Below are 15,063 nucleotides of genomic sequence, written 5' to 3'. Positions count from 1 at the left end.
TTGGTTGGTTGGTTGTTTAGGTTGGTTGGTTGTTTGGTTGGTTGGTTGGTTGGGTGGGTGGGTGGGTTGGTTGGGTTGGTTGGATGGTTGGTTGGGTTGGTTGGTTAGTTGGTTGGGTTGGTTGGTTGGTTGGTTGGTTGGTTGGGTTGCTAAGAGATGTTCCCAGAAAACCTATTTTGTTGCCAAATAATTCGTGAGCTCTGATCTAACTCATGAGACTCTGGCGTCATCTGCAGTGGGAGGAGCCTGGATTTGCCAGGATGTTGCTGCCTTTGGACCTTTTTAAAAACACCAGCTCATTTTCTCAGAAGTCAGTGGGGATTCGTTTGTAAACAGCCCAGTCGGCTTTAGCATTATGACTTTCTCTCTACCATCAGGGGCTGATGGTTCTCTTAAGCTCACCCCAACCACAGAGCCAGAAGTTGTCACCCCATCATATGCCCCATCAGGTGAGACTGATTATTGCTGGGTTCACTTACTTCCTATCTATCTCTCCTTCCCCATAAATTCTCTTTCTCCAACTCTTACTCCTGAGGGTGAGCTGGCACTTGTGCTACAGGGAACGTGGAAAGGGAGCTATGTGCCAAGCACTAGGCAGCACCTTCCCTAGAGCTGAAGCTGCATGAAGTGCTGAATGTGCCCCTTTGAAGAATTGTGCCTCTGAGGAGTTGAGTTAGGGGCTGACACTGTCACATATTTGACTGTGACCAGGCTGTGTCTGTTTCCAAACATTTTTCTTTCTCAGTAGGGTTTAGGGTATCCTCATGACTAGGAGTGCCTCTGTTTGTCTCTAGTGACAGGGATGGATTTTTTGCAACCATAGCCAGCACACAGACAGACATTATTTCGTGTGTCTCAGCTGCTACTTGGGCAACTCAATGACTTTTGTGAGCCTTGGCTACTTCTATTTTCAGAACTCCCTTTCTCCATTAACAATCCAAAAAAAGCCCCAAAATTATGTTTTATGACTATAACCAAAACCAAACTCCCTGCCATCGTGCCAGTGTTGAAACCTTCTGGGTTTCCAAGACTGTAACTATTTATGGGAATAGAAAGCCCAGTCTTTCTCCTGCAGAGCTGCTGGTGGTTTTGAACTGCTGACCATGCAGATCACAGCTCAACGTGTAACCACTACCCCACCCTGGTATAAAAATGAATATACTGGATTGTAAATGGACCATAGTCATTTACTTTGTGCTGAGTGAAGCAACTGTAGGCATTTCCATGGCTCCAACAAGGAGGCCCTCTGCTGCAGCTGACAGACTAACTCTACTGGCTTCTGGATAAACTGAGTCATGAACTGACACTACATATTTAACTGACCTTTGGTTTTCAACCATGTGTTCCTCTGAAGTTGGGTTTAGGGTTTCCCAAAGGTCCTGTGAGTCAAAGTACTGGGCCGATCATTGCAAGGCCAATGGTTCAAATCAACCAGCCACTCTGCAGGAGAAGGAGTTGGCTTTCTACTCTCGATGGCAGAGAGATTTTTGGTTCAGGTAATGGATGCTTCTGCTTGTCCCTATTGACACACAACTGGCCATCTGCAACCATAGCCAGCATAGACCCTGGAGCCCGGCACACCACATACATACACACCTCACAGGTAAGTTCTGAGAAAATGAAAGCCCCAACATTTATTGAAATACCAAAATGTGATGAGCAGAGACACAGGTGCATTGGTGTAACTAGTAGTGCATTAACTGCTCAAACAAATCTACAACACAAGCTAATTCTGCCACACTTACCACATGTGTTCGCATAGAAAAGGGCTTTTCCCTAAGCACCAACCAACTAGGGAGCAGTGAAGAAGACAGGGTGTGAGTGTCTATCGGTCTGATCGCAAACACATGTAGTTCCTTGTGGCCAGCTGGTTTTGAGGGTTGCGGTATTCAATCTGAGCACATCACTTGAACTTTCAGAGTTCTGTCCTTCGATGGCAAGAAGAAGAAAGTAATTGAGCTACTCTCAAAGAATGGTGAGGCCAAACTTGTAAAGCACTTTGCTTAGAGCCTGCAAGGGAGAAAACCTCATGAAATATTAGTATGACCATTGTAATATTATACTTGTTGTCCTCATCATCAATATTGTCACTATCACCATCTTCATCCTCATCGTCATTGTTGTCGCCATCATTATCATCATCGTCATCTCATTGTCATTCTCTTCATCTTTTAATCTATTTGTGTTGTGGAAGATGTGAGTATTATGGAAGTAGTATTAAAAAGGGCCTGATAGAATAGGATTAAGATAGTACTCTGACACAACACCTTTCTTCCCACTGCTGTGTGTCTCCCCAGGGGGCTGGGTGGAGGTGAGGCTGGTGAATGGCACAGGAAGGTGCTCAGGCCGAGTGGAGGTTTTTGACCAGGACACGTGGGGGACTGTGTGTGATGACCTCTGGGACCTGGCAGATGCCACCGTTATGTGCCACCAGCTGCAGTGTGGCCAGGCCATGGGAGCCCCCACAGGGGCCCACTTTGGGGCAGGTTCTGGGAAGATCCTGCTGGATGATGTGCAGTGTGTGGGCAGTGAGAGCCACCTTGGGCAGTGTGTGCACAAGGGCCAGGCCGGACTCAACTGCAGGCACCTGGAGGATGCCGGTGTCATCTGCACAGGTGAGCGGCTGGTTTTCACGGCTCTCCTCATTTGGAGGACTCCTCCTCATCCCTTTACTACTCCCCCTTCCACACACCCACGGACACATACACACCCCCTCAGAGCTCAGTCTGGGAATAAAGGGCAAGTATGAGTTCTCAATGCCCTTCCAAGGTGATGCAATGGACTGAGCATCCTTTGATGCAGAGGGGGCTCTGCGCTGGACCCAACCTGTTCAGGTTGAACATGCAAGCTAGACTAGTATTTAATAATCAGAAAGTTTGGCATCAAAATCAAAACTCTTACATTCTTTGGGGGGAAATTCCGGAACAAAACCATAAATGTTTCCATTGCATTCGCTGACTGGACAGAAGAAAAAGCTCCTTCTTTGGGGCATGATATGGGTTTTCCTATTTGTCACGGTCCCCACCACTCAAACCCTTTGTTTTTCTCCCCCCACGTGGCCCCCAGAAACGTTTTCATGTGTGACCTCCAGGTGGTAAGTTTACTTTGTCAGTTTGTGTCCAAAGACCTGCCTCTCCTGGGTGTGAAGACCCTGCCAAGCCTGGAGCCAGTCTTGGCCCCCCTTCATTTCTGCCGCTCTGGTTGATCTCACCCCTGGGACTCTCCACCCTTTTCTGATTCCTGTCACACCTGCAACTGTAATGACTTCTCTAAGACAAGCTCTGCTGGGCTGCACCAGGCCGACCCGGAGCTGCACCTCCTCCTTCAACCCCAGGAGGCTCCACGGGAAGTGCTCATTTCTGTGCCTCTCCTGGACAATCAGCATTTGCTGCCTGGTCTCATGCCCCCATTTGCCATGAAATTCCAAGATTCCTGGAAGTAAGATCTCTGCTTCTACCTCTTCTGTTTCCCATAACACCTTAAATGTAGGGTGTTCCCAATACACATCCACCAATCAAGACTTGATGGGGGAAAGGCGAGGCTTTCTACTCCTGTAAAGCATTTTAGTCTCAGAAACTCACAGGTGCAGTTCTATCTGTCTTGTCTGGTCACTATGAGTTGGAATCAACTTGATGAGAGGGACTTGATATAATCAAGACTTGATAGAACGAACCATTAATCTCTCGTCACATTGACAGGTGCTGATTCCTCAGATGCTCTGTCTACAGGTAGGACCACATTTTACATTTGATGCCATAATTTCAACTTGGTGTGATGTCAAAAATAGGATGTGCTTTAGTGTCAGATATTGATTTGATTCCTAATTTTTTTCATTCATCGATTCATTCAGCACCTATTGACTAAGTGTCCACCATGTACCAAACCCTTGCAAAGTGCTGGATCCTAACTGTGATCAAACCATCATTATCTCTTCTGTTATGGGGTTTACTCCCTAATAGAGCTTACAGACATCAATTATGATCACCCACAGTTGTGACCTCAGCCAAGTTATTTCACCCTTCTTGATCTCAGTTTCCTCTTCATTAAAAAGAAATATTACAGAAAATTGAATAAGGATATGACTATGCCCCTCGTTAATATTAACTAGTGTTAATGATAGTTTCCTTCTCTAGTCACATGCTGACCTAATCAGTGTTGGGGTGAAACAGCCCAGGGCTACTGGAATCTGATTCAGGGTTGGCCTCTCACCAGCTCAATGGCCTTGGCCCTCAGTCACCTCTTCATTACAGCAAGCACGTTAAATAAACTCCATGCTCCCTAAAACTCCATACCACTGACAGTCTTTGAAAAGGAAAGAACAAGTGGTCACAGGGACTGGCCACTGACATAGGGACGTCCCATCTTGAAAAACACGAGGTTGCTGCTCAAAAGCAGAAAAGTGGGTCTTGTAATAGAAATTGAGGAGCACTTTTTTCTTAACATTCTACTATAATTTTTTCAAATATAGAGTAATGCTTAGGAGACATGGTGGTGTAGTTTTTGTGTGTTGGACTGCTAGCCTCGAGGTTAATAGTTTGAAACCACCAGCTGCTCCCTTGTGGAAAGATGAGACTTTCTACTCCCTCAAAGAGTTATAGTCTCAGGAACACAGAATGGCAGCTCTACCCTGTCCTACGGGGTCACCGTGCGTCAGAACTGACTTGATGGCAGTTAGTTGGTTTCAGTTTTTGGTATAGTAGTGCTTGAATTATTGAGCAATAAACCCTTCCTGGATGCTTTGATAAATGTATCTATCCATCTCTCCATCCCTCTATATTCAGCCATCAATCCATCTTAGTTTTTTCAAACAGTTCAATTCACATGCCATCAAATTCAACCATCTTAAGGTCAAGTTTCATGAAATTTTGTTGTTGTATACAGATGTGTTATCTCATCCTAAAAGGTTTCCTTGTGCCATTTCAGAGTTGATACTGTCCTCCCCCCATGGATCTGTTGGGTGGCCTCCTGTGCCTTGTTGGAATACAGTCATGGCAATAGCATATGTGGGGAGAGGACAGAGAAGAGAGATACGGAGGCAAACTGATGACCCCTCGTGTAGTCAATTGTCCATGAACTTGTTTGTACTAAAGGCCACTAGAGCCATGTGGCTTCCCAACAAGCCCTAAATGGATCTCTTCGGATTATTGGGTCACTGGCCTTAGAATGCTGAATCCTGGAAGGACAGGCAGCCCCAGAGAGAGCTAACTATCTTCTCCACATGTTCAGACTATCCTCTAATGCCAGTCCTTCTTTCTTACCCATCACTAGCCCTTGAGAATCTACGTCCTACTTCAACAGAGATACCTGTGGCTAAGCCAGCACCTTCTTCTGCATCTCCAGGTAGGGCTATGTCTTTACACGCCTTTGGTGGTGGGGCTGGGATTCTGTCTTGTGAACAACTTCATTCGATTGACGATGAAAAGCAATAACAGGCTGGCCATTCGCTGTTATCTGAAGCAATGGAAGTGATGGGCTAGCTCAAACTGACCCATTTGAACTCAAGTGAATGAATGATAGCTTCAGTGCGCCCCATGGGTGAGCTGAACCTTTGGAGGACTCCTTAGCTCTGCATGGGTGCCGCACGGCTTCAGCCACATTCTGGTCTATACCGTCACCTTGTAAAGAGCAAGGACATGGGGGAGGGAATAGCTGTGACCATTTCTGTAAGCAACCTACCACAAGCAAAGTATCTTAAAACAGGTTGTTGACAAAGAAGATACTCTAAGCCTCTTAGGATCCCTAATGGGATAGTGGTTATAAGCTGGGCTGCTAACCATAAGGCCAGCAGTTCAAAACCACCAGCTGCTCCTTGGGAGAAAGACGGACCTTTCTACTCCTGAGCAGAGTTACAGTCTTGGAAATGCACAGGGGCAGTTCATTCTACCCTGTCTTGTACGATTGCTATGAGTTGGCCTCAACTCGATGGCAGAGAGTTTGTTTTCTGTGTGTTTTTTGGAAAAGCAGACCCACCTGGGAATAAAATGAGGCCCCTTGTGGCCAGGCTGAGTTAGGTGAGAAAGTGGGGTCTTAGGCATTTGGGAACAAATATCACCCCTCGATTCCTCTTCTTCTCCAGGAGGCTGGGTGCCCATGCGACTGGTGGGAGGCCAAGGGAGCTGTGCTGGCCGAGTGGAACTTCTCTACCAGGGAGCCTGGGGAACCATATGTGATGACCTGTGGGGTCTGCAGGAAGCCAACATTGTCTGCAGGCAGCTGGGCTGTGGTTGGGCCATATCGGCCCCTGGCGAGGCTCACTTTGGGGAAGGTGCTGGGAAAATCCTCCTTGACAACGTGCACTGTACAGGTGATGAACAGCACCTGGAAGAATGTTCCCACGTTGGCTGGTTTTCCCACAACTGTGGTCACGGTGAAGATGCTAGTGTGATCTGCTCAGGTAAGCCTCTGCTCTTTCCCCTGGCAGACCTGGCCTAGGCTTCCCAAGGCGATAGTTCTCAGTGTCAGGGTAGAAAAAGCTACTTAAAATGAACCCATATGTTATCTGCTCATAGCCGGTGTTCTCTTCTCTAACACTTACAGGTACTGAAAACTCAACCAGCACCCCACCAGGTAAGGGAGCCAATGCAGATATCTTCAGTGTATCCAGCCCATGGAGGGAGAGTCCTGATGGAAATGGAATGGGCCCTATTCCCCTAACCTGTGGCATACGGAGAAGGAGGGTCACTCGGCTGCCCAATGGGAGAGCTGGGTGGGACCTTAGGAAGCATCCAGCCTGGCTCTGTTTTCGCCTCTCCTGCAGCCCATGCGTTTTCCACAAAAGAAGCAAATTCTACGTTCTGAACAGCACTGTTGGGGTGCCAGTTCTAAGCATGGCAGCAGGTGGGAGGGACAATGAGCTAGGGGCAGGAGAGTGGTTGAGTGACAGGTGAGCCAGACGGGGCAAAGTCAAGGGGATTTGATTCTGTTTCTACATCGTCTTTAGCTCAGCCTTGTTCGTGTTCAAGGAAGCATGGCCCCACAGAGCTTCTCTTGCGGGTGGCCTTCTCTCATGCTCTCCACCCAACACCAGAGTTTTCCACACCAGTAAACGTTCTCCCTCATCAAACCTCCAGGCCCCTTGATGCTCTCAGCCAGCTCGCAGAGTGAGTCACGAGCAAAGTTGAACTGACAAAGCCTAAAAAGCTTCATTCACACACGGCTTCCCCTCCCCACGCCCCTGATTTGTCAACTCCAGACGGTGAGAATAGATTGGTCCTGAAGGATGCTTTCCATTGGATGGTACGGAGCTGAGAGAAATGATGGGGAAGGAGGCCAGGATCCATGGCATCCTTAGGCCCTAGGTCAGCACCAAGGTCAAGGAGTCAAAGAAATGTGAATCAGTGTCGCTTCCTATTCTGAACTTGGGTCCCTGGAAGAGGCTACAGAGGGGCCAGAATCTGATGTCTTTGGTTTTCTGAAAAAACACTCCCTTTGAAAATAAATTAGTTAATTAACAAACAGACAGATGTTTAAAAGAACAAAAAAAAAAACTGCCCTCAAAATTTTAAATCTCATTTGGATGTCTGACAAGAGAGCAATGCCTCTAAGCCTGAGTCCCTCCCTGTCAGTCTTACTCTCAGAGACTCCATTTCAGAAGTGCTAGGAGGAGCCCCTACAATGTCCACGCTCAAAGCTCCAAAGGGGTTCTCACATGTACGCAGGGCTGTGCACCTCGAGCCAGCCAATGTTCTTGATGTCCTTTGTGTGCTTGACAGGTCCTGCGTCGGCTGGTCCGGTGGTGAAAACACCTGCAGGTGAGATGCCCGTTCTCTTGGCTACTCTACGTCCTCCTCTAGCTCAAGCTGAAGGGAGTCTTCAAAGCAACCCCTAGGAGCCAGTGTTCTGAGTGAAAGACCAAGTCATGAAGATCCATCTATTCATGGCTTCCAGTCCATTTCCATTTAGTCAAAGAAGGACGTCCAAAGAGTCAACGATGCGAGCCTTCTATGAGCGAAGGATAGGGGCACCGTGAGGGAAGGATAGGCCTCTGATCCCAAATTCAGCAGATTGTCCAGGGCCATCATTTAGAGTTCTCTGCCGTGATGGGCACCTCCTCCTCCGTGCTTTCTTTCTCTGCTCCTTCCTCTCTCACTTATGCCTTGGGCTTGCTGATGCTCCGTTGCATTTTTCTTAGCCCTGCTTGTCAATAAAGGGCTAAAATAACAAGGGTGTCTAGAAACCCTGACTGGTCCTCCTAGAAAAGAGCCACAGCGAGATGACCAGGCCACTTGGACCTCTGCCCAGAGGATGTGGATGCAGTTCTTGTCCAGCCAGTTGATCTGATGGAGAAAAGTCCTCTGTTTCTATGGTCATGGGTGGACCCTTCCACGTGGGACTGGACGTTGGGCAGGGTAGACCGGCAGATGGAGAAACAAAGGAACAGGCAGGAGGGTGGCTGAGGTGGACACGGAGGGTTTTCAGTATTTGTGGGAGTTGGTGTGGGTGATTCAAGGCAAGTTCTTCCCAATATTAAAATTCCAACTGAAGGCGGATGGAACATTGCCATCACAATCAGGGCCAACCTCTTCTCATTGGGAACCTCACAAAAGGCAAGGCTGCAGGACTCGCCTCTCGGGAGTACCTGGAGGGGATGGTTCTGGCTGGTAGTCGGTCACAGCTCTCCTGAGCAAGTCTATAGCCATGGCAGAATTCTCAAAACAGGTGCAAGACACTTCACACTCCAGCCCCTTTCAGACCCTAATTCCTTAAACCTGCAGACCTTTGTCACAGTGTATATCCCGTCTATCCTAGTTCATGCTTGATCTGTCCCAAGACACACTCAGAAAGTAATGACCAAAGAAACGTGGGGTGGGGGCGTGGGGCCAGGCAGGAAGGGTGCGCGTGACAACAGTGTCAACTGAACGATGCAAACAGTGGGAGCCTCCGGTGCTCAACCCCCTTCTGCCTGCGTTCAGACAAATCCCCGTGTGGCGGCGTGATCACAAATTCCTCTGGAGCGATTAGGAACCCGCCGCAGAACGAGATGCACGACAACATCACCTGCGTCTGGGAAATCAAGGCAAACGTGTCTGATCACATTCTGCTCGCCTTCCCGTATCTGAAGTAAGTTGACCACACCCACCACAGGGTCCTTAAGAGACCCAGTCCTTTCCTCCCTCGGCCGTGTCACCAAACTCACTCACAAAAATGAGTGTCAGTAAACGAAATCCATGCGATATTAGCAGTCCCCCCTCTCCCCCCGCCCATGTACCCTTCCCCTAACTCCTCCCGGTGGAGACAACTTGTGTAACTGCTGTAAGATATCGGAGGCAGGAAGCAGCCACTGGTTCAACATTGTTGACTGGACCACAACCTCACACTGGAGTCACCAGTTTTACATGCACTTCTGTGTGAGTGTGTGTGGTGTGTGTGTGTGTGTGTGTGTGTATGTGTGTAGAGGGGGGTAGTCCTAAGCGATTGTGTCCTGCATATAGATGTTGTCAGGAGAGACCAGTCCCTGGAGAAGGACATCATGCTTGGGAAAGCAGAGGGGCAGCACAAAAGAGGAAGGCCTCAAGAAGATGGATGGGCACAGTGCCTGCAGCAGTGGGCTCAAACATAAGAACAATTGTGAGGCTGGCACAAGTTCGGGCGGGGGTTTACCTCGGTTGCACACAGGGTGGCTGTGACTTGGAACAGACTCAGCAGGACAGATTCACATCACTGCTGCTTCATCAAGATACAGTGCTGTGCCGTGAGCGAAAAGAATGATCCCTTCCCCTTTATGTTCACCAGCCCCCACCACCATCGCTCTCCCCGGACTTGCTCTCCGTTGCTAGCATTTTGTCATTTGGAGAATGTGAAAGGGAATTAAACAATAGTAAGGAATCAAAGGCCATGGTTCAGACCACCCAGTCACTCAGCAGGAGAAAGATTGAGTCTGGGAAAGCCTTACAGAGCAGTTCTACCCTGACCTGTAGCATTGCTATTAGTCGGAATCAACTCGATGGCAGTAGGGCTGGATTGGAAGGAGCCCTCGTGATGCAGTAGATTAAGCATTGAGCTGCCAACTGGAAGTTTGGCGGTTCGAACCCACCAGCTGCTGCAAGGGAGAATGATCAAGCTGTTAGTTCTGCTGGAGTCCGTATAGAGTTGCTATGAGTCAAAAATGGCTGGATGACAGTAGGTTTGTGCATCCTAATTGTTGCTTTGTGCCACTGAGTCCATTCTAACTCATGGCAGCGACCCTGTGTATTATAGATTAGAACTGCGGCTCCATTGGCTTTTCTTGGCTGTCATCCTTAGGAGTGCTGGTAGTGTTGTGACTACTCATTGGGCTGCGATCTGCATGGTCAGCAGTTCAAAACCACCAGCAGCTCCCAGGAAGAAACACTGGGCTTTCTACTCCCGGAAATGGTTGCATTCTCGGAAAGCCACAGGGGGTCCTTGTGGGGCAGCACTGACTCTATGGCAGTGAGATTTGAATCATCTTTAAGAAAGAAGATTGTCAGGCCTCTCTCTTGCAGTGCGCCTGGGGAGATCTGAACTGCCAACCTTCTGTTACCAGCTGAGTGCAAACTGTTGGCGATACCCAGGGACGTCTTCCCTCCCATTTGGCTTTGGATGGTCATTTTTGGTTTAGCTGTTTATCTACAGCAGACAAATTCTGGACGCTTTTAGGGGGCTTCAGAAGTTCATGGAAAAACACAATGAAAAGATTGTGGAACTTTTTCACAAACATTTGAAAGCCTGCTTTATAGGCATTTCGTTATGATGTTGCTGTAAATTACACAATTTAAAATTTTTTTGCTTACCTGTGTTTATTGTTCATTTATAGAAATGCTACTCGTTTTGTGCACTTTTATACAATTTTTATTAAAATGACGTTCACTGTGTATGCCAGCAGTTCTCAACCTGTGGGTCGCGACCCCTTTGGGGGTGGAATGACCCTTTCACAGGGGTTGCCCGACTCATCACAGTAGCAAAATGACAATGATGAAGTAGCAACGAAAATAATGTTATGGTTGGGGGTCCCCACAGCATGAGGAACTGTATGAAAGGGTCGCGGCATTAGGGAAGTTGAGAACCACAGGCGTATGCTATGATTAGCTATCAGAGGGGTGTGTGTGTGTGTGTGTGTGTGCCCACTAGCACACATGTATGCCCGGGGCGAGTGTCCAGGCCTCCCGGTGGTGAAAGGTGAAGGCTACAAGCTTGACCCCAGACTTAATGAACCAGGAATTCCTGGCCTTCGTGCCGTAAATGCCCAAGGTTTGGTATTTTTCATGGGTGAACATCTAGCACTCAGGAGCAATTTAAAATATTGATGGCTCTCGAATTTGGGGGAATTAAAACGTGACTTGGAATTGACGGCTCACTGGGCTGAGTCGTGGGGGTGATCTCCTGAGCTTAGTCCTGGTGGGAACTGGACAATATGGAGCCACGCTGGCAGGCAGGTGACTTCCCAGAGTGAGCTGGGAGCAGTCAGTAGTCGAAGTCCTCCTAAAGTTTACAAATGGAAGCTGAGGCCATGGCCTCTAGGCACAGGATGGGCCCAGTGAAATTGGCTGTTAGCCTTGACCCCAGGTTGTAGCATCAGCTTCAGCCTCCTGTTTTCTCCTTTAGTGAAAAGCCCACACCCTTAAGCCGGTGGCTGTAAGAGAGAAAAGGTAGAATGAAAGAAGTTCAGACTAGGGGGTGAGTGACTGCTCTGTTCCCACCTGGCCCCGGCCTCTGCATTGAAGAGCTATTGGCTCTGTCTCGTAGTGTCTCTGAAATCTTCTGATGTGAAGACTTGGAGGCCCCCACGGGTGTTTTTTCCCACAGCCTCGACTGCACCAATGAATATTTTGAAATCCTGGATGGCCCTCCGTCCTCGACGAAGTCCCTGGGCAAGACCTGTACTGGCTCCTACATCACCTATTCATCTTCCTCCAACTCGATGACCCTCGTGTACTTCCGAAGCTTCAACAACATCGGGAAAAACTTCAACGCTTACTATTACTCTGCTACCAAAGGTAAGAACGGCCCATGGGGGACTGGGGACCCAAAGACCATCTGTAGGCAACTGAACGTCCCCTTACCAAAGGGTCGCGGGGAGGAGATGAGCCAGTCAGGGTGCAGTGTAGCAACAATGAAACATGACAACTTTCCTCTAGTTCCTAAATGCTTCCTCCACCCCTACCCACCCCCCACTATAATGATCCCAATTCTACCTTTAAAATATGGCTAGACCCAGAGGATGTACACTGGTACAGATAAGAACTGTAAACACAGGGAATCCAGGGCAGATGATCCCTTCAGGACCAGTGGCGATACCAGGAGGGTGGAGGGAGGGTGGGGTGGAAAGGAGGAACCAATTACAAGGATCTACATATAAACCTCTCCCTGGGGGACAGACAACAGGATAATGGGGGAAAAGAAACGTCGGACAGTGTAAGATATGACAAAATAATAATTTATAACTTATCAAGGGTTCATGAGGGAGAGAGGAGCAGGGAGGGAGGGGGGAAAACTGAGGAGCTGATGCCAAGGACTTAAGTGGAGAACAAATGTTTTGAGAATTATGAGGGCAACGAATGTACAAATGTGCTTTACACAATCGATGTATGTATGGATTATGAAAAGAACTGTATGAGCCCCAATAAAATGATTTAAAAATAAGAACAGCCCGTGGTGCTCAAGCTGGGCTGTCTGCCTGCACACAGGCTATGGCCTGGGGGGAGCCACCCAACTGCCCTGTGCCTCAGTTGTCTTCCCTGTATAATGGGAACCACAATGGAACATTATGAGATGATCGATGAGATGACTCTTGTGAAATCCTTAGCATAGTGGTGGCACACCCTAAATGTTTGGTCATTGAGTGTTTTAAAATGAGCTCACGAGTTTCATGTCAACATCCCATGCCAGTTAGCCTCTTAGGAAGCCATTTCTGAAGATAGCCCGAATCTACCACTGTTGTTGCTAATTGGTGTCAAGTTGATTCTGACGCATCGCGGCGCAAATGTATGCAGTTTCTCTGCGGGGTTTATTGCCTATAATCGCCCTTGAGCGCCAATGGTGTTGTGGTTATGCATTGGGATTCTAACTAAAAGGTCAGTAGTTCAAGACCACCAGCCTCTCCAAGAGAGAAAGATGGGCTTTCTACTCCCATAAAAAATTACAGTCTCAGAAACTCAGGGGGCAGTTCCACCCTGTCCTACAGGGTTGCTGTGAGTCAGCATCAATTCGATGACAGTGAGCTTGGATGAGCTGGAATCTTACTGGAAGCAGACTCCCAGGCCTGTCTTCAACAATACTATTGGGGACCTTCAAAAGAGGCCCAAGACAACTTCAAGGGATGCAATATGCTAAACACAAATAAGCACAGAACAAGTACAGTGCACTCAAGTACAGTAAATTAGCATACCCGGCCAGCTCAGCAGAAGCAATAAAAAAAAAAGCAAGAGGGCTCTAGAAGTTAAAATGAATAAGGAACAGCTGTGGCTTAGGCTTTGAAGCTGGAGGAACTGCGGGTCCCCTCGGTGGCTCAAACAGTTCACATTTATATTTGAATCTAACCAGCTGAGACTACAGGCCTGGGGAGTCGTTTCTGTATAAAGTGCCAGCCATGGAAAACCATACAGAGCTCAGTTCTACTGTGAAACTCGTGGGCCACAGGCGTCAGAATCAACTTGATGATCACAGAAGACTGAGTGGGACAATAAGAAAGCACAACGGGGAGTGAGTCGCAGGAGCCGCAGCCCAGATGGGGTGCATTGGCGTGCCATAAGAAGGCAGACAGAAGCGAAGGCATGGGTTTCCGGCAAAGTGCAAGGTGTGCTCAATGTAGTGGAGCCTCTCCTTCCTTACCAACTACCTCGACATCTGACAGTTTGCACTTACGACAATTGTGAAAGACGTACTCTGAGACTATTTTTGAGTTGACTACGTACATCTGGTGATAAGGAACACAGAGGTCAGGGTGAGCGTCATGGTGGAGCAATGGTTAAGGTGCTGTGTCAGCTTGGCTGGGCCATGATTCTCAGTGTGTTGGCTGTTAGGTAATGATGCAATCTGGCAGGTATGTAGGGATGGAGTTGCTCTCCACTCTTTGATCTGGTGTGGCCATCCTCTACTTTCTCATAATGCTGATTTTCAAAGAATGACCTGGTCTTTGGAGCCCAAACGTGTTGGTAAGTGACAAGAGAGTGTGACAATAACAACAATGATCTAAACATTAGTTAGCATTTCTTGAATGCCGATTTTATGCCAGGAAGCATTTTAAGAACTCTGCAGATATTAACTCCTCTAATCCTTACAGAAAGCCATGAGTCTTCCCCCTTTTTATGGATGAAAAAAAACTGAGCTTAAGAGACTTAGCAACTTTCCTTGGCCATCCGGCAATGGGCCATCACTAGTTACCACTCAAGAGAAAGCGGCAGGACTCCTGGACGTCCAAATGATTAGCACGTTGTCTAAACACTGCTCAGAGCAATTCCTTGTGGCTTATACCAAGCTCCAAGCTGATTCTCACCATTGAGCAAGTTGGAGGAACATGCTATAAAATGCAAGGGCCAGGTAAAAAGTGGGGAAGAGCATGGACAGACAGCCCGCCAAAAATGACATCCAAATGACTAAGAAACACTTGAAAAAAATGCTCATGATCATTAGCCACCAAATCAAAACAACGGTGAGTTATCAGGCCGCTTCAAAACAACAGAAAGAAGCAAATGCTGTAGCGAGTTCAGAGAAACTGGAACGTTCACACCCTGCTGGTGAGTGTGTAAATCCGCACAACCATTGTGGAAAGCAATATGGTGCCGCCTTAAACAACTGGGAATAGAAATCCTGTCTGGTCCCCCAATACCTCTGCTGGGTGTAAACCCTAAAGAAGGAAGAACCACGGCATGAACAGATATGTGCACTCCCGCGTTCGTCACGGCACTGTTCACGATAGCAAGAAAGTGGAAACAGCCCGGATGACCGTCGGTAGAAGAATGGTAAAGAAGCTCTGGAGCATGCACATAGAGGAACGCGATGCATCGCTACGATGCAATGACGAAACGACAAGGCCCCTCATGCCGTGGACGGAGCTGGAGAACATGGTGCTGAGTGAGGTCGGTCGATCACAAAGGAGAACGACTG

At 48.0% G+C, this 15,063-nt stretch overlaps 1 protein-coding gene across 1 annotated transcript in view; it reads left to right on the top strand.

Moving 5' to 3' along the window:
• Positions 1-15,063, top strand: part of LOC101644335 (deleted in malignant brain tumors 1 protein) — a 93,031-nt gene that overhangs the window by 17,192 nt on the left and 60,776 nt on the right. Inside the window, exons 3-5 of the mRNA XM_045291394.1 lie at positions 2,298-2,615; positions 6,077-6,394; positions 13,774-13,809. Coding sequence (XP_045147329.1) covers positions 2,298-2,615; positions 6,077-6,394; positions 13,774-13,809 — 672 coding nt within the window. The remainder of the gene's footprint in view (positions 1-2,297; positions 2,616-6,076; positions 6,395-13,773; positions 13,810-15,063) is intronic.

Source organism: Echinops telfairi, unplaced genomic scaffold (genome assembly GCF_000313985.2).
Source record: "Echinops telfairi isolate 266 unplaced genomic scaffold, ASM31398v2 ScPeMD7_70;HRSCAF=299, whole genome shotgun sequence".
In the NCBI taxonomy this organism is placed as follows: Eukaryota; Metazoa; Chordata; class Mammalia; order Afrosoricida; family Tenrecidae; genus Echinops; species Echinops telfairi.
Note: the sequence above shows the minus strand (reverse complement) of the source record. Positions and strands in the feature narration are given on the sequence as shown.